This window comes from Thermobia domestica, chromosome 3 (genome assembly GCF_964235325.1).
Source record: "Thermobia domestica chromosome 3, izTheDome1.hap1.1, whole genome shotgun sequence".
Lineage (NCBI taxonomy): Eukaryota > Metazoa > Arthropoda > Insecta > Zygentoma > Lepismatidae > Thermobia > Thermobia domestica.
This window is the reverse complement of record NC_137456.1, coordinates 15,631,354-15,652,436: the sequence shown is the minus strand read 5'-3', so window position 1 is coordinate 15,652,436 and position 21,083 is coordinate 15,631,354. Positions and strand designations below refer to the sequence as shown.

At 35.5% G+C, this 21,083-nt stretch overlaps 1 protein-coding gene across 1 annotated transcript in view; it reads right to left on the bottom strand.

Moving 5' to 3' along the window:
- Positions 1 to 2,189: 2,189 nt before the first annotated feature.
- Positions 2,190 to 21,083, bottom strand: part of LOC145680188 (mitochondrial inner membrane protease ATP23 homolog) — a 34,463-nt gene continuing 15,569 nt past the window's right edge. Inside the window, exons 3-5 of the mRNA XM_081750433.1 lie at positions 20,211 to 20,292; positions 14,597 to 14,821; positions 2,190 to 2,537 (exon numbers count right to left, since the gene is read on the bottom strand). Coding sequence (XP_081606559.1) covers positions 2,343 to 2,537; positions 14,597 to 14,821; positions 20,211 to 20,292 — 502 coding nt within the window. The 3' untranslated portion in view covers positions 2,190 to 2,342. The remainder of the gene's footprint in view (positions 2,538 to 14,596; positions 14,822 to 20,210; positions 20,293 to 21,083) is intronic.

Here is a 21,083-nt window from a genome sequence, read left to right as displayed (position 1 = left end):
TGCAACACGAAGTTAATTGATCAAAGATGTAAGGCCAGCCATACCCTTACTATCAACTGTATGACAGAGGTGTCACACTGGCAAGAAACTATCATCTTTTATTTTGAAAGAGCCTAGCTCTTTCATGTTCTAGTGAAGGAGAGAGAAATTACGATGTCTATACTAAAGGCTCAGGTTCGATACATGGTTATCACTGATGTAGTTGTAGGATTGTCTCACGCCCTGAAACACATCAGAGGAGTCTTGTTACCGCATCATGGCTGAGGTATGGTAGAACCTTTCCTTTACTCTGTAATTTGCGTCTCTTGGACCTTTTCTATTAATGAATTGACGAGTGTCATTAATTGACACACACACCCTTTTTTTATTATTTGATTGTTCTACTGATCTGGTCCCAAATTGAACTCTCTTACAATGCTAAGTACCATCTCCACATTCTCTCGGTTTAGCAGCCTTTTGTAGAAGCTAATTTTAAAGCCTCCCACCCCAGCCCGGCTTTCAGTATAGCCAGATTATTGTACGAGTAGAAAATAGCAAATGAACAATTATGCTAAGAGAGTCATGGCTGCAGTAGAAAACAGACACAAAGTAGGAAACAATAATGACTTAACAGTTGGCCATAAGTGGAAAAATAGGAAGTCTCTTGTGCTTTTATTTCAATAACAAATATAAACTGAAAGTTCAATAAACGAAGATGCCAGACAGGAGGAATCCAAAATTGGCGTAATGTCTCTTAGTGATCCAAAAACTTTACAATATTATCAGAATCAGAGAACAATTCGAAAAAATGAAATGAAATCTTGAAAGTTTTACGACCCACGGTTATGCCGGCTAGGCGAAAGGAAACGATGATAATGAGAAATGAATGAAATGGTGGAATGAAGAAAGTGAGAGGAAACGGGAGAACTCTGAGAAAACCCACGCACACGGTATGTCCACCATAAAGTCCACTTGGCGCGAGCTGGGATCGAACCAAGGACCCCAAACACCAGAGGTAAACGCTCTACCACTGAGCCACCGCGGCAAAAAAAAAAAAAAAAAAAAAAAAAAAAAAAAAAAACTAGGAAAGAATAATGACTTAGCAGTTGGGCAAAGTGGAAAAATAGGGAGTCTCTTATGGTTTTACTTCAATTAAAAAAAAAATATACAGAATGAACGTCCAATAAACTGGGAGAATCCAAAATAGGCGCCAATGTCTCGTAGTGATCCAAACCCTTTACAATGTTATCAAGATTAGAGAACAATTCGAGATGCAAGCAGCAATAATAAAATTATTTCACAACTTATCAAAACATTTGAAGAACACAAACAATAAGAAATAGACCTGAAGCAGCGAGAAAGGTAGGTTTACAAAGTTTTTTTTTTTTTTTTTTTTTTTTTTTTTTTTTTTTTTTTTTTTTTTTAACAATTTATTCAAAAGCAATAACCTGCAATAAGAATCAGCTTGCACACCCATTAAAATCTATATTGCCTTTCAAGAGAAGAAAATGGCCTATCCGGTTTGCTATAAGCAGACTGTGTCACATGACCAGGTCAAAAGTCACGTTGCGTGATAAATCGAATCTGGAGACTCCAAATCAATATTTCAAGCAGGTAAACTCCTGGATAAATCGAAGAAGATACATACTTTATCATTATTATTGATTTTACTCAAACAACGACTTTTTGACAATGTTCTATCCATATTTACCTTACGTGCTATACATCGTTTTTAAGCTCTTCATTATGTCTTTGCAATAAGATTTGAAAATTAGCCATCTCCTTATTATATACTTTATCATTATTATTGATTTTACTCAAACAACGACTTTTTGACAATGTTCTATCCATATTTACCTTACGTGCTACACATCGTTTTTAAGCTCTTTAATATGTCTTTGTAATAAGCTTTCAATTATCCATCTCCTTATTATAGTTTTTGACATATGGTAGGAATGATTTGTTTTCACTAATTTTCCATTGACATTAATGTTAATGTCTCGTGCTTTTTGACTATGTTTCATTCATTTTAGGACGATTTGCCTTTGAAATATAGAATTTACGTAGTCTCTTCTATATTTAAGTTGAATTTCAGCCATCTCCCCCAAAGTTAGTTCACATTATTGCAACTAGACAGGTCATTTCTTGTCTCTAGGCACCTATTCGTAAACATCGTTTGGGAATACTTAGAGAGACAATTTTACAGATCGTACACCTAGGGTTTTGTGTGAAGAAATATATTTTGTGAATTTGGCATAAAATTATATATTTTATAACGTATCTATCTACAAAACCAGTTTTTTCTACATCTATTCATTCACTATACAATATTTTACAAAAAAAATTATTTGATTGTCTATTATTTATTCGTATCCATAAATATGCTTTTCAAGGTAGGCTTTTTGCATATCGGTGGAGTTCCTTCGAATTCTTCGTCCAATTGGCTCCAAGTCATTGTAGCATTTGCTGAAGACCCTTTCTACTGCTCGTCTTGCTTCCTGCTCTGATACGTTACGAACTGCCATCACAGATTTTACAGCTTTGGTTTTCACGCATTCCTGAAACAAATTTATTCAAATGTACTGAGATTTGTTTATATATTTCTCCATGGCTTCTTCCACCTTCCTTGTATATAGACATAGAAGAATAATCATCTTTATAGTTCAGACTTCATTTATAAATTCCAGTTATGTATTAAAACACTCTAACTACCAACCTCTTCGTTTAGAAAATACATCATCTTTGGTTAGTATTCATTAATTTGTTAACTTGTGTCATATTTAATACAACTGTGTTATATTTCAGAACAATTGTTTGTAATATTTAAAAAAAATTAAAATTTTATGAAGTGTAATTCATAGCCAGAAAAACTTGAGCATGTAAAATTAAAAACAGACAGGAACACAGAAAGGTAAACAACAGGTGGCGTATTGAAAGTGAAAGTCAGCAGTCTCGTTATGTATAAATACTGAGACTATTCATGGCTTTGGATTGATTATTTTAATTGGGATAAGACGGAAGTATTGGAGATGGAGAAAAGAATAATAATAACGAAGTGGAAAGAAGCAGATTGGATAAAGAAGGTAGGAAGAGATAAACTGATGAACTGGACAGGGGGGGCTTACCTATTAATGAATTATGGCAAGTAAGTTTGAATAGCATAGAGAAAAAGAAAATAAATTAAAAAAAAAGACCCTTATAAGAACCAAAAATGAAGGAACGTGATTAGTTGGAAAGTGAAAACGAAGACTTATGGGATTGGCTGAAGGCCTCAGTAAATAGGAAGAAATAATAATAATAATAATAATAATAATAATAAAATATAAATAAATAAATAAAAATAAAAAAGTACAACAATAACTATACATATGTCTGTTAAAAGAATTTAAACTTTTTCATAATAATGACTATATATATGACGGTTAAATAATTTAAACTTTGTCATAATAATATTTATATATGTCTGTATATTTTCATTTATTTTCGATAGTGTCTGAAGAAGGATATGCTAGATATCCGAAACAGTTACAAATTATAATTTAAAATAAAGTGGGTTTTAAGCTTTGGTCAGTGTCTCTTTTGTTAAAATAAATACTGAGCTTGGAAATCACATGTTATCTTACATCTCTTGGAAGCTAGATTCTTTAGTTCTTGGTTTACTTCGCTATTAGATCGTCACCACTAAAATGGCTTATTCACCAGGCATAACGCAAGTTTTCTTTTACAGGGTGTCTATTAAAATTCCAAAATGAAATTTCGCGACTTTTTCGAGACATTTTCTTTACCAAACCATTAAATTTAGTAACAATCTCAAGAGCGAATTTGGGTGCGACTTGGGTCGAATTTTCATGCACGCAATAGAAGTGTGCTTTGCTTGCGATTTGGTAGCGTCTAAAGCCAACCATAGACATTTTTGGTGGTGAATTTTTACGTTTTATGGAACAAAATTTTCCAGTCTGTACTTGTATTAGTACAGATAAAATGAATCGTGACCCAAAAGCTAAATTTCGTGACTTTTTCTTGACTTTCATGGCCGTTTTCTAATTTCGTGACTTTTTCATGACTTTCGTGACTTCCGTAACCTATAGTCACCCCATTTTAATATTCCTTTAGATATTTTGGTTTTGACCAGGCCGAATGTGATTTAGAATGGTTTCCCCTAATAGGCAAAATTTATTGTAATTTCATTATGAAATTTTGTTTTCTTAAACATATTTCCACTATACTACCGATTCTCTCATGTTAATGACATTGGTTTAATTGCAAGTACAACTTGTTTCTCGTCGTCACCAGCTTTTATTGTTCAGTAGTAAATATAATTTGTTATTCGTATTGTATGAATGTTCAAATCACTAAAAGGCATAAAGATAATTTGAATATATTCTTTGCTAATATGCCTGCATAAAGAACATTCTCACTTATTCGTTGTTTTGTGTATCCAATTTATGATTGTCAATTAAAGTACTCTAGCTAGAATACTATCCTTATTATTTCTTTAATCATCTATCTATTAAAATGCTAGAATAGCAATAGAAACGGATGAGCTCCAACTTCTAACTTTTTATTTCATCCCTTTGATTTACGGTTACTTGTGATTTCACGTTTAACAAAGACGTGAATAAATTCAGTTTCACGTACTTCAAATAAATTATTTAAATACATCTTTTTCATAACGTTTATGTTTTAATATTATTGTTCAAAGCCTTTGTATTTTAATAAGCTTTCTCCAAAATCAATGCAAATGAATTGTTCTGCCATCTTTGGAGCTTTTTAAACCATACGTTTGTGGACGTTTATATGTTTGTGGCCAATCCTTTCAACAATGAGATCTCGGAAACTGCAGGCTCTAGAAAGATGTTATTTTCACTGATCGATTGCAAATTTTGTGTAGATTGTACAGTTCTAATTGAATATTAAAAAAAAGCCATTATTTCTTTATTACATTTTTCCGAGTACGCTGGAAGTGTTGAAATTAAAATAATAATATCTTACGCGTTATACATTCCAACACCATATTGCTATATATATAGGGGTTGTATATGTCTCAGGTGTTTGTTTCATGGCCAAATAATAATGAAAAAGGAACGATAATCATTTCTCCAGTCTAAGATGAATCTTTACTTTTGGGGTGTTTTGCCCCATGAACACCATATATAACTGATATTATAATTAATTGTGTATGTAATGTATTTGCTTATACTGCATGCAAGAAGAAAGAAAACACTGGTCATACATAAAGTATTCCAGAAGTAAGCTCAAATCTTGCAAACGGTGCGAGATATTGAGAAAAAATAATCGAAAAAATCTCCCCCTGTAGGGGCATGTACATATGTTGTGAGGAATGAGAAGGAGATTTATGCTCATATATACGAATGATGCGCTGTGTAGAGAGCGCAGGTTCAGCTAGTTTAATTATAAAATATCACCTATTAATTAAACTTAGAAAAACTATATTTTTAATAAATTATAAGGTACGACACATTATTTATTTATTTTATAAAGGAGTATTACTTGTCTACTCTTAAAAATATAAAAAAGTGAATATAAATGATTCATTGAATTTGTCACGATTTTTTTTAAACCCAACACATACCTAGAAATATATGATACTACAGGTATTCATCATTACCTTTCAATTATTTACAATAAAAGCAAATCAACTGGAATTTCTAATAGATATCTTAGTACTCTTTGGGTTAATTACGAAAGGTTGATACATCGGTAGCATACAGTATCAAAGATCCTGAGTTCCAGGATCGTGCCGTCCAAAACATGAAACATTCTACCCTTAATTGACAGTATTAGCATGAGTTATAATATCACATAAAGCAAGTAATAGTGAATTCAAAGAGTCTTCGCCATAAAGACGAATTACGAAGGAAAGCAATATTGAGCTCCCAATCTACTCTAGAATACACTGGGTCAACGTCATAATTAGATCTAGTTAACTCTTTCTCAGGTTATCTTGATTAATCAATCGTGCATACTGATCATATTAGACTTATGATATTTACATAAGTACAACCATCCTAAACACTAATCAAATTATAATGACAAGTAAAAGTCGCGTGTACTCAAAGTAGAGGCCGGCCCACGGGTTTGAGTCCGATCTGGCCCGCGGGTCGGATTCGGGCCTACAAAGCATATATCACTTCGGGCCCGGGCCGTAAATTTTTGAATATACAACCATATTTCTCGGGCCTAACTTTGTAAATATACTGTACAATGATATATTGCACCGTTCTTTCTGGAGAACTTTTAAAACACAACTGCAAAATTAAACTTCTAATTGCTGTAAATAAAAATACAATTTAGCGTAAATTATAAAGTTTTTATAATTCGGGCTCATTTTGTTTATCACACGAGCTCGGCCCTAAATGCTAAAACATGTTTCGGACTCGGGTCAGGCCCCACATAAATTCACGGGCCGGGCGGGCCCGGTCTAAAAATTCTGGATCGTGCAGACCTCTAACTCACAGTGGCTTAAACACAAGCACACTTTGGCCGTAAATTTAATACAGCTAAACAAAAAATTATTCGGAGCTATAAGTTACTGCCCTATAGGCCAAGGGTGGGCCTTCGCGGGTTATGAACCACGAAAGACTGTGCGGAGATGAGATCCAGCACACGCATAGGACTGAATCGTAGTGATTGCCAACTCGATTGAGTGAAGTCGTTATCTACCATCTCAATTCTCTTCCACATCACAAACCGTAACATTCACCCAACTACGTCATACCCTGTATCCTTTTCCACTTTGGCCAAAATATTATTTTTCCTATTTCTAAAGTTGGTCATTGCTTTTCTTCCGTATTTTAATGAGGACGCTTAGGTTTATTTCCATAGAATAGAAGAGACCCTATTTCTTCCGTCTCTTTCGCCTGTGACGTCACTCAAAGATTGTTAGGTATCCGTACAGTGGCTATTAACAGTTTTGTGAAGAATTCTCTTCCGTGTTAAAGACAGTTATTTTTATGCTTTAGATGCAATTATGCTTTTCGTTTTCCGCTAATGTTTTGGGGGCTTCTCTTTTGGAAGTTTTTTAAATAAAAGAAAAATACATTTTTCTGGATATTATATTTTTTTCCACTAGAGCGGGTTAATTTTGAGATTTAAAGAGGATACGATTATTAATAAAAGGATATAATATTTGCCCTGACCGGGATTCGAACCAGCAACAGACAGATCTTCAGATCGCCAGCTCAGAACCTTAGACCAATCGGCTATTCAGACTGGTTCATGACATTTTTGAAAAATGAAATGAAATCTTTAAGTTTTACGTCCCACGATTATGCCGGTTAGGCTAAAGGAGACGGTGATGATTAGTAATGAATGAAATGGTGAAATGAAGAAGTGGGAGGAAACGGCAGAACCCCGAGAAAACCCACGCACACGGTATTTGTCCACCACAAAGTTCACTTGACGGGGGCTGGGATCGAACCCGGAACTCCAAGCACTAGAGGTGAACGCTCTACCACTGAGCCACCGCGGCCCCAGTAAAAAAAAGCGAGTAGAATAAAGCAAATATGTAATAGAAATGGGTAAAAGATGAGGTATAATTCAAGAAACAGCATTTTAAGGCATAATTTAGGAAAAAGCATAATGTAAGGGAAAATAAAGCGTAATAAACAGTTGTATAAAGCTTAAAATTGGTTGCCCTAGTAATAATATATCAATTTTGAGAGAAATACAATTGTGAAGTTTGTTGTCATATATTTATATTTGTAAGACATAATAAAATGGTACGTTGGTTTCAAAATTTCTTAACAGCCGTATCTTTTTGAACAACATTCAAGTCAGGAAAACCTAATGTACACCAGTGCGTATTGAATAGGTGGCTGCTTATGAAGGAGTGTCTCCTTACTCGATTCTTATCTCGAATAATCCATCTTCCCATCTCATCCGTCTTCCCATTTCTGAAAAATGAGAAATTAGGTCTTTCTGCTGCAACTATACCTAGAAGTAATAGTAAAGGCTTGCAGAAGCGCTTTTATTGCCCAATAGAATGCGTGTCTTTGATTTCCAATGTAAGCGACAATGCGGAAGCTCATGGGTTTGGATTCTACGATAAGCTGTAGGTCCACATCTCATATAGCCTCCTTGTTGTAAATGCTTAACTCTAATCCAACGTATTAAAAAAAAAAGTGAGAAAGATCTTTCTTTCTTTCTTCCTACCAGGGACGGATCCAGGACTGATTTCTGGGAGGTGGGGTGTAATACTGCTACTTAGAGCTACTTTTACGAGCTCCAAACTCTGGGATGGGTTTTATTTATATATATAAAATAAGAACGTTTCCTCTTCTGGAAGGTGCGATCGCCCCCCTGGATCCGCCACTGCTTCCTACTTAAAAATAACTCTTCTTTTTTTTCCCGTCTATCTTGTCACAATGAAATTCTTTCTCAGGGTGTCTACTAAAATTCCAAAATGAAATTTCGTGACTTTTTCGTGACCTTTTCTTTACCAAACTATAAAATTTTGTACTAAAACTATGAACAGTACCTATATTGTTTAGCACTTATCTTTACCTTATCTCTACGTTCAAAGGCTGTTCCCTGGAGCGACAAAAGCTTGGTGTCTCCTCACATCACTTTCTTTATATATTCATTGTATACTGTAACTAACCAACAGCAAACACTCACAAATCCAATACTCTTAAAATTACATATCTAAATACACATAAATAGACGAATCCTTGAAAAATATTACACTGGTTGTAAACAGTTGTACTGATGGATTCTCTCTCTCTTGTAAGTTGGCTAATATTGTTTTACCCTTTCTTGTTCTTTTTCGATCTCCTCTTTGCGGCAATTGAATAAACTGGTTAGATGCGTAGGTGGTTTCAGTGATGCAATTTACATCGCCACTGCTCAATGATGCCAGCTGAAGGACAATATCAAGAGCGAATTAGGTCGAATTTTCATGCATGAGATAGAAGCGTGCTTTACTTGCGATTTGGTAGCGTCTAAAGCCGACCATAGACATTTTTGGCGATGAATTTTGACGTTTTATAAAACAAAATTTTCCAGTCTCTACTTATATTTGTACAGAAAAAAAATCATGACCCAAAAGCTAAATTTCGTGACTGTTTTATGACTTTCGTGGCCGTTTTCTGATTTCGTGACCGGTCTACACCCTCTCTCTCTCTCTTTTTTTTATTATTCCCGTTTTCTTTTCTTAATTTGAAAAGATAAAAGAAAGAAAAACATGAGATAGAAAAAAGAAAGAAAAAACGAAAGAGAAAGCCTTTCTTTCATTTGATTTTTTCTTGAGTTTTACGTCCCACATTTATGCCGGCTAGGCTAAAGGAGACGGTGATGATAAGAAATGAATGAAATGGTGGAATGAAGAAAGTAGGAGGAAACGGGAGAACCTCGAGAAAACCCATGCATACGGTGTTTGTCCACTACTGAGCTGGGATCAAACCAAGGACCCCATGCATAGAGGTAAACGCTCTACCACTGAGCCACCGCGGCTTCTAATACTATTTCGAAAAAATCAAGGAGACTCTCTCTCTCTCTCTCTCTCTCTCTCTATATATATATATATATATATATATATATATATATATATCAGAGTTTTCTTATGCTACCTCTCCTCACCGATTGTCATTCTTTCCTTGGAAGAAAAAAAGAATATAAGAATGCTCCAAGAGCATTGCCAGAACGAACTTCAAAAGAAATATTTTTTCTTATTAACTTCTACAGGTTTTATACCAATTGTTCTATATACTTTATTATTATACTCATTAAACAATTCTTGGAATATATCTATCTATCCATTTATAATTTCCTTGACTATTCAATTCCTTCCAAATGTTTTGTTTAAGAGTTCTGTTAAAACGTTCTATGATATGTTGTTTTACGAAGACACATCCTCAAAATGGACGGCTCAAAATTGAAAAATTCAGAAATAACAGACACAGAGAATTCAGTAACGAACTTTTTAAGTTGAGTATAGATGTTAACTCCAACATAAAGTTCTTTATATTCACAAGCAAATGTTTCAAATGTCGTTATTCAAAAGATTATTCTAATGCAAATCTACGATTTTTTTCCACTTTGCTATATTATACGAAAAATGAAAGTTGCTAATTTCGTAACAAGTTAACTTGGTTCTGACCTTTAACCACCAGGGTGTCTATCTGTCATGAAAGTCACGAAATTTAGCTTTTGGGTCACGATTTATTTTAACTGCGCAAATGTAAGTAGTGATTGGAAAATTTTGTTCTATAAAACGTCAAAATTCACCACCAAAATGTAACGCTTAAATTTCCCATAATGATAATTTAATGTAGCTGTTTTATTTTATATTTATATTTAGTATGAATCATAAAATTTTAAATAACTTTTGAAGAAAGAAAGAAAAAAATTCTATTCATGATGTTTTCCTTTTAGGCCATAATTACTGGTTCGTCTATATCCCAATGAACAGATGCCCGAAGAGTAGTGTGGCAATCACCACCATTCGCGCGCCAATCCAATACAGTACAGAACAACCACATTGGCTTAAAAGGATTAACTCAAATTCTGACCAGACAAGTTTTGTTTCTAAAAATTAACGAACGTTTATTGCATCTGACTATTTAAAAAAAATGTTGTGTCATTAATTCCAAGATCTTGCTGAAGCGACACCCAGCATCGAAACCTTTAAGCTTTACTTAAACGAAGACTATCATTAATCTTATTTATAGTACTTCAACTTGAAGACAATATTAATCAGTCAACTGTATGTACAAATATGTACTGTTTTCGACTTGACCAAATAAAAACTTTAAATATTTGTATATCTTTTATTGCAATTTCATATTCTTTAAATAACAACAATACTCCTTCATCTCTTAAGGAGTCATTTTCAAGAACGGATAACAAAATTCCTTTAAGAAATTGGAAAAGGAAAATAACTCATTGCTACCACTAAACATAGTATAGTTCACAGTTGAGGTTAACTCCATATCTCACCAGGCGTGCCCATACTTATAATCTCCAATCAATAAACAAAAAACAAACAAACAAAAAACAAACAAACAAACAAAAAAAAAAAATAAATGTTACTATTATTTTCCCTATAATTCAGCATATTTGAAATACTGAATACACTCCCTTTTACGGAGGGCAAAAGCTTGATATTTATATCTCATTTCATTTAACGATATTCATTTAGTTATCCGCAAGACCGTGCATGACATTAATATCAAAGCAATACAACACACAATAAGAAAGAAATCTACCTAACTAATCTAATCTAACCTAACCTATAGCTATCCTACTTCTACCTCATTTAGTACAAATATTAAAACCACATTTCATATTTAAGAGGGCGGATAACTTGCACATTATATATATATATTCACATCATACGAAATTCACACAATAATAAAAGAAATCAGACACATAAATAAATTGCACGCTGGAGTTGCTTCAACATCTATTTACGCTATCAGGAATAACAAATTTATTTTTCACTAGTTTCTCGAAAGTATGCAAATGAGGTTTTGATTATACAGCATAATTCAATTTCTGTGGAATTTTGAATTTATATGTTAACCGTATCACAACAACAACGCTCATGAAAGAAAAAAAAACCTAACTTAAAGTGACTATGGAATCAGTACCGTCAACAGTATTAATATATATCAAATAACATGCTTTTAAGATGTCAACATCAAGACGATGTGCAGAGCTTTCACTATCTGGTCTCATAGCAGCAGCTAATTATAAGACTCGAAGTTCATGACTATTAGATTTTGTCATTACTCATTTCCTTCCCCTCTAAAGACTGTCTGAAATTGTGTGACTTAGCGATACGCTTAACAACTCTTCATCATCATCATATACATAATGGAAAAATGACTATTGTCTCTGGTTAACAATTTTGAATTTAGTCATCAAAACAATGTCACTGATACCCCAAAGTCACTTATACTTCAAGTGGTTTAAATAGAAGTTCTCATGCAACTTCTAGAAGTCAACAAAATGGAGGATATAGTCACTAACCTGTATCCTGAGATGCTCACACAGTACTAAAATTTACCACCTGGTTGACTATCTGGTTGGTTCCAATATTACCTGAGCATCCTCCTTGTTTCAAAATTACCCTGAATAGCACCAAGAAAACATATTGGACGGCTTCCATCTCTTTTGATCAACCTCTAGTTGAATTGCCATGTTAAAGATAGGCCGTTCCCAGAGGAAACATTTTTAGTCACAATTTATATCTCACAAGAGCCCTATTTTTGCCTAATTGTGTGCCAGGTTAGTCAAATTTCTGGTTTTGACAGGGTTTACGGTCCAAAATTTCCTTTTAGATGCACATTTTCCTTTTATATTTTAGAAGGGCTCTTGTGCTCTTTTCCTGTTATATTTTATATAGGATCTTCTGTACACCTTACACACCCCCTCTTGACAACACTAGATTTAACTATAATAAGTATTGATATTTAATTTTTTTTTATGTCTCGTAAAATATAAAATCAGTTTTAACAAAAAGAAAAGAGAATTTATTTATTTATTTCCGCATATTCCATTATTCTTTTTCTTCTATATTGAGTATTTAATGTGGCTGTTCCCACTTTGAGACATAACATGGCAGACATTTGTTTACATCTCAGGAAGACGCACAATTCATGCAAGGTCAGACTTCAAAACCCCAGACCAGGTAAGCTTGTCATGGAACACATTAAGGTGTTCGTACTTTTATGAGAATAATGGCAGTTATGCTAAATATAATTTGAATCTCTATAAAGATAAACAATAAATTCTATCTTTCTTCCGGTCAAACATTAGGCCTAAAATTATGTAAACAAAAATAACCTATAACGTTTTTTCGTACATTAATGCCGAATAACTTTTGGATTTAAAACAATTTCATTATTATTGACTACAATCGTAATAATAAATAGGTTATCTCATGTCATCGTAGTATAATTCCGTAGTATTAACAAGATAAATATAGTGACTTAAATATAGTGACTGCAAAGCACACCATCTGAGCCGTCATGCTACATCACTTACGTTATGTAGCTATCAATGTTATATTGTCGGTACTGATTTACAATATGCTAGTCAGCAGTGATACATATTATAATAAAAATAACCTACCGATAAAATGTACAAGGAATACTGTAATATAGAATTTTATTTATTTATTTAACAATCACCAGATACAGCTCAGAGGCCATTTTACACTGGATATCTAACAACAACAACAACAACAACAATGGAAAGGATTTGGGAAGGTATCGGCCAGGGCCTGTTTAGTAGGTACCATCCCGGCATTTGCCTGGTAGGACTGAGGGAAACCCTGGAAAACCTCAGTCAGGATGGTCGGCAGCGGGATTCGAACCCACGACCTCCCGAATGCGAAGCCAACACTCTACCACTTGAGCTATGTTACCGGTAGTGAAAAACATACCGTAACAAAAAAATGTCTATGGTCGGCTTTAGACACTACCAAATCGCAAGCAAAGTACGTTTCTATCACATAGATGAAAATTCGGCCTAAGTCGCAACCCAAATTCGCTCTTGAAAATGTTAGAAAAAGAACAAGTCACGAAAATTCATTTTGGAATTTTAATAGACACCCTGACCACACAACTTTTAACTGATGAACCTAATTTAGCAACCGTTGCAATGAAAAAAAACTACATTGGACTGAATTCAGCATTTAGCTGCAGGTTTCTATTCCTCATGATACCAATGCTTTAAAATCTTGCCAGATTTTAGCAGACTAGTCAATGAACTTAAAAAGTTCGTTACTGAATTTTTTTTTTAGTTTCACGTCCCACAGTTATGCCGGTTAGGGTAAAGGAGACGGTGATGATGAGAGATGAATGAAATGGTGGAATGAAGAAAGTGGAAGGAAATGGGAGAACCCCGGTAAAACCCACGTACACGGTGTTTGTTCACCACAAAGTTCACTTTTGTCTGTCTGTCTGTGTGTGTTTGTTATTTGCGAATTTTTCAATTTTGAGCCCTCTATTCGATGGAGCATTAAAAACTATCTGAAAGTAATGGAATTTTTCGCGTCACTTTTACGAACTATAAGCGAGCATGTATATGTGAATTTGTTAGTTTGACCTGCAAAGCAGAACATATAATATGAGTGCAATTACCTCTCTCTGCACTGCATTTTAGACCTAAAGTTGTCTTTAGGTTTGTTGCAGCAGCAAACGGGTTTGCTGTGTTAGCTTCAATAATCGAAACATTTTCGTCTTCCGTTGTCACTTGCGGTCTACTCAGTTTAGCTTGAATTTGTAATCCCTGTTCCCCTTCTGCTTTGAATCGTTCAATTTAATATCTTACTGTTTTAATATACAGGCTCACGGCTCGAGCAACTTGCTTTTTAGACATTGCAGCTTCCCATATGCAATTATTCTTCCTCTAGTTATTGGTTTGTTGCTTTTTTATAAGAACAATTTGTCGTAGACAACAGTTCTGTTTAAGTTCGTCCTGGCAATGCAATTGGAGCATTCTCAACTGGTTTTATTTTTGAATCAAAACAGTAATTAACCCTTAGAATCCCGGAAAATAATACTGACGAACTGTCAAACATTGTCTTGAGGTCCACTGGACCCCACCGGGAGTCCTAGGGTTAAACAGATCAATTGTAAGGACTTACCCGATGCTGTTGACTTATTCGAAACGGAGATGCATCTCCTTGGCCCCAAGCGCTAAGAAAGCTACAATGTGTGAGGTTAGCTGCTCTAACTTCCGTGCACGCAAGGTGATCAATATTCTTGAAGTCTAGTTTATTTCGACAGTAATCAAACATGTGGATCATTTCATGGGCGAGAACACCTTGGACGACTCCTTCACTTCTAGCCACATTTTGACATACCACAACCTGGGAACAAAAGATAAAAACGTAATTACAAGCTTATATCTCCGACACTTTTATAAAGGTAACCAAGAAAGTTCTGTTGCTTTTTGTGGAGGTCTCTCACAATCAATTGGCTCTCACACCGTGAGTTGAATGCGGATGGTGATAAGGCGAAAGTCAGTTGTTGGTGTGGGTATATCCAACATACCACCTGGTTGTGGCAAAGACAGAGTAAACATCGGACCGCCACAGAGAGTCATAAGGGCGTGTAAGCTGTACGAGTTTAAACTGCGGTCAAACGCCGCTGCAGCGAGGCAGAAGATATGCGAGGCCTTTGGTGAGAGTGTCGTGACTACGCGGACAGTGCAGCGGTGGTTTAACAAGTTTAAGGACGGTCATGAAACACTCAAAAACGCACCACGTGCCGGAAGACCAACACATGTACAAAATGAAGATTTTCAGGCAGCAATTGAGGCGAACAGTGCCAGACATGTGAGGAACTTGGACTACAATTTAGTATGAGTGTAGAAACCATTCAGCAACACCTCCATCAACTTGGGAGGCACTAAAAGTTGGATCGATGGGTCCCACATGATCTGACTCCGGGCCAGAAGACAACGTGAACAGACATCTGTGTTTCTTTGCTGTCACCTCTGAGAAAGGAGACATTTCCGGACACAGTGTTGACATTGATGAGAAGTGGGTCCTGTACGAAGCGGCAGGGTGCCGTCATCATTGGTTAGCATCCTATTAATTGGTTCCATAACAGCCGAAACCATCACTGCACCAGAAAAAGGTTTTCCTCCATGTTTGGTTGGACTGATCGCGGCAGCGTGAACTGCTACCAGCTCTTCAGAGCATGAATGCAACTGCGTACTGTCAGCAGTTGAGTCATATTCAAGAAAATCAAAACTCTGGAGCGCTTCTGAATCGCAAAGGGGTACACTGTTATAGGACAACGCTAAGCCCCAGGTGGCTAAGATGGCTCGGAACACCATTCTACGCCTTGGATGGGAAACACTATTGCATCCGCTATACTCCCCACACATTGCACCGTCCGCTTATCACCTGTTCCATTCCTTGGACAATCACCTTAGAGGACGCCAGTTCAAATCCCTAGTAGTGGTGCAAAATGCACTTGATACTTTCTTCGCTTGACGGTCCACCAAGTTCTACCGCGATGGAATACATGGCCTTCCAAAAGGTTGGCAGAAGGTCGACGATGCTGATGGGTACTATTTTTGATCTTCCAGGTACGTCTTAGGTGATATATCGATGTACGAAGGTGGTGGGTGAAAAAGCGATAGAGCTTTCTTGGTTACCTTTATAATATCAATGCAGTAACCAACTCATTATAACAGAATATGCATTATGTGGAAAACGAGTTATGTACTTAAATTTACTAGCTTACAAATAATATACGGTTATACATGAAAGACTGCATCACTGTCCATTTGTAATGTTTCATATTTTACTTTTCCTTCTTAAGAAACGCAAAGATTTACCTGCAATCTGACATTTTCTGAACAAAAATATCAACATTTAATATCATGAAATATCTCTACAAATTTAAGAGAGTTCCCACTTTCAGTTTATACTTGTGTTATCGTAGCTCTCAACACAATTTGAGCTAATTTGAGTAAATTATACGTGTTACAAAGAGGAAGAAAAGTAGGTTACGAAAAAACTGAACGAAAATTACTATTAACACACAGAGTAAAAAAAATGAATGATTGTACCAGGACATGAACCCGGGATTTCCGGCATACTGTGCTGATGCGTTAACCACTACGCCACCCAGTTCGTTTCCCAGAACAGCCAAACAGTCTCTCACTCCCGCAGTCGGTGCTCTTCACTCAAACCATATAGCTGGTAGCACTGCCTAGCAGCTGCTTGGACAATCCAGTGTCCATATATTGACATAGGCGTGCGCAACGTGGGTGCCATGGGTGCCTTGGCACTCCCATTAGACAAACTTTTTTTTTTTTTTTTGTAGAATTATTACAAACTGAGAAGAGATTTCGTGTAAATTATTTCCCGTCTGCATGTGTGCCGTGCGTCGCCGACGCAGCGTCGGGTGCAATGACGCTATCTCTTCTTAGGGGAAAGGGGGGGGGGGAGGACGACATTCCATATGGTGGTACTTTAGATCTGGCACCCACATTCCCAATGTCCTGCGCACGCTAGTGTATATTGAGAGCACCTTTTCACATCTACAGAGGATCTGGTCTGTAAAAATAAGTTTAACCCTACAGTGCATGAATTTTTGAAATTATTGTTTATGTTACCATTTAGCGTTTACGCGCTACCAAAATTCAATTACATGAGATCTAATTTGAAAAATTACAATTAGATCCACAGCAGAGCATAGTAAATGCATGTTATAGCCGTTTGGATTGTACTATTGCAGCTATAGCAAGATGTATAAGACGTAGCCAAAAGGAAAAACCATGCACTAGAGGATTAAATCAGCTGATTCCTCTTTCATTAATATCCGTTTTCCTTCATAAATCACCCTTTTCTATTAAAGAGCAAAAACCGGGTACCTAGAACTCTCAATTTTCCTTCCACTTGAAAGACTTAGTCCAAAAAAACTGATAAAGTCTAGCGCCTAGTCTGCTTCCCCAGTCACTCAACCCTCTTGCTGAGCGACTAATGAATCCATCTCAAAGATCCCCTCTTGAAAGAGACATAGCACTGCCGTATACAAATACTAATCTCCCCGTAACTAATTTTGCATCAATACGGAGATAACCTCTCCTGCTGTCCCCGTAATTCCCAACCGCCTCTTCGACTGAGAAGCTAGGAGAATTCACTAAAATTTAGCCACCCTTTTGGACTAAACCTTAGACCATCTATCCCTTTAGGTGGCCTGTGAGAAATTCTTACCCCACTATGGTCACTACTCTTATATAGAACTTCTCGCCAATGGCTACAGCCTGCTGTTCAGTTTGAAAATCTTAAAATTGAAGCTAAAAACAAAAGAGTGGTGTCAGAACAGTTCTCTCCTTCGAGAATCTGCTTTTTTTTTTTTTTTTTTTTAAAAAAAAAAAAAAAAAACTCGTAGACTCTCATAAGATGGACGCAGTAAAGAAAAACATTACTATAAAGAAAATTACAGAAAACATAGATAAATATCAACAAAACAGCTGTGTATATACCAAGGCAGTAAAAAAGTTCCCGGAATCTTGTTGTAGTTTTGGTTTTTATGATGCAATCGCAATGACTCTTGTACAGCACGGTCCTTAGGTTGTCTTATAATGATTTTAACATGTGTGAACAGGTGATAACAGGCAGTATACGAGTGTTGTAGCTGGACGGAGGAGTGCGTCGTGAACAGTGGGTAATGTTGCATTTCAAACAACGCGTAAACATCAAGTTCATGTGTAAATTGGAGAAATCTGCTTCAGAGACTTCGATAACCTTAAAACAGTTTACGGTGACAATGCTTTAAGGAAAAATTGGCCTCAAAGATACCCGTTTCACCACCGTAGAAGACGATCAAAACCAACGTGACGGCTGAACTGCGGAAGATGCCAAAAGGAAGATACAGACACTTTTCTCTGTATTTCTAGCAATGACAGGAGCAGTTGAGTGTGTCTCTGTGTGCGTGTGTTTCAAAGAAGCCTACTTTGCAGGCGATTCAGTAAATGTGTACTTACATTCTAGCAATAAAGAGCGCGCAACAAAATTCCGGAACCCTTCGACTGCCCTGGTATAATTAAATAAAAGATAAATAAATAGTATGTATTAATTAATTAATTAACTACTTGGCCGGAATTTTTCTTTTCCTATATCCAAAATATCGATTGACACAGTAATTATAAGAAAATAGTATTTTATTACGTTAAAGAAAAGGAATATTCATTTTTTGCAGTAACCTCAAAGAGAATATTTCATATTTTAATTTACATTATTATTATTATTATTATTTTTTTTGAAAATCAAACCAGTGTGTTGCAATGTCGCAGGTGTTCAGGAAAGTGTGCCATTACCAAAAAAGGTTGAGAACCACTGATATAGCATAAACACCACCTACATATCCATGAAGCTGAACCATGCGATACCTGCAGAACGAATTGTGTTATAACTTCTCTAACTCTTTTTTTGATATTGAGATTTATCTTCTAAAATGCATTGCAGTGACGAGAAATAATTCTGGAACATGAACAGTATATTTACATAAAAGTTTATAAAGTTTATACCAGGGTTGGCAAAAACCATGGTTTTTATTGAAAAAAAAAAAAAAAGTTTTTGGTTTAAACCTTTTTTTTTTTTTTTGTTTAAATAATTTGCTCTATGTATTTATATGGCATATGGACAGAAATAAGCTTGTTTTGCCTTGGTGTTATTATGCAACAACCGGGTTATGCTGGAAGGGGTGACACAAGCATAAAACGGAATCCAAACCGCTTCTCGGCTTACATCCAAGAGAAATTGTCCTCCATTTGAACTAATTGGCCACAAATGCGATACGTCTGCCGACTCACTCACGAAGGACTCCTGATAAAAATACGTTGGACTGATCTTTACATATTTGTTAATATAATCGTCAAGAGTCATTAGGACACAAGGACAAAAAGATAAACAATTGCACAAGTGGAGCTATTATACAGAACTACATATGGACAATTTCAAAGTACTACAGAGTACAGAAGAACTAATCTAGTCCAAGTCAGTTCACTACGACTTTTATTAGTTCAAGTTAAAGAAATATAACGACTTACTTTACATATCAGGAAGAAAAGTGAATAAAGATACGAATTATTTGAGTCTACTTTGGCTCTGACCCATTTATACATTAATAGTTACCAAAGATTTTTATGATTTCAATAATTGCCTCTCGTGGGGTTTGTATGACCCCCCTCCCCAAAAAAGTACGGCATTTCGATGTATTTTATCAATAGTAAACATTAAAACAAAACAATGTTTAGAATTTTCCTTCGGTTGCATACAATAATAACAAACTATAAAAAAATCACAAAAGAAACATCCATAAAATTACATAAAAAAAGTTGCTTTTGTAATATAATCTCTTTGAGTAAAGAATGGGGAATTTATAATATATGGAAGTGAAACGTGATAACCCACAAATGTGTGATCATCAAGATTTTACGAATAGTTACACTTTTACGAACATTTTTCGTTTTTTCGTTTGTTTTTTAAACAGCTGGTTTATACTAGTTTTACTAAATGTCGTAGCTCTCGAACTGGGGCCTTTCTAAAATTAGTATCTCGTATATCAGGAAGCTTATACTCTTGAAGAGAGACATTTCACAGATTTGAGTATTTTTTTTTTTTTTTTCTAATTTAATACAGGGGAATAGCACTCTTTGATGGTGTTAATTCTTCAAATTTTTAAAAGAACTTTTAATCTTAAGAAAATAACGTCTGAGACTAAGATCTCCATTACCTGATTTAATTGCGGATCGTAGCCACCACTCACAGATACGTCACACACTTCGCATGAGATATGTCGACGAATGTCCACTGGGCTGAAAAAAAAAATAATATTTTAATAAGGTTATGACTTTTCCTTTAAGCAATTGTAGCACAAATATTTAATAGGTTTACTAATAAGAATTTCAGAAATTTCAAATAACGCAGAATGAAAGCTATAAATGATAATGATCTTATATATATATATATATATATAATGCTCGGAAACATACAGTGGTACGACAAAGTGGGACATTGAGACCAGGATCGAGGAACACTTTAGAGCCTGAAAAAATAAAGAAACGGCTGTCTCACGCCTATCACAACATATTATATCAACGAAGTGCACGATTACAGAAATACAACTTTTGCTCAATTTTCAACCTTCATAGAATGAAATGTCTTCGAATCATTTTACATCAGGTCAAAAGCTCCAACTATAACTTTGACAAAAGATGGAGCAATATCATAAAAAAATATCAACAAATTTTAACTGTCCCTTACCAAGACTAAGCTATATACAATTCTGTATAATTTCATTTCTACAACTATATTGCATCTTCATATACATTTCAGGACTAAATATTACAAAATTCAACGTTTTTAGGATTTAGATTTCTGGGCTTTCGGCATCTATGGCCATGTTAGCCCGTCGCTAGTATTAGGATTAGGAATTAGATTTCTGTGCTTTCGGCATCTATGGCCATGTTAGCCTTTCACGTATGAGGGATGACGTCCCTCGGGGAGTACACTGTCCGAGGAAAGGAAAGGAAGGAAGCGAGCTGGGACCTGTATGTTAGGTACCACTCCGGCATTCGCCTGGTGCAAATGAGGAAAACCTCATTCA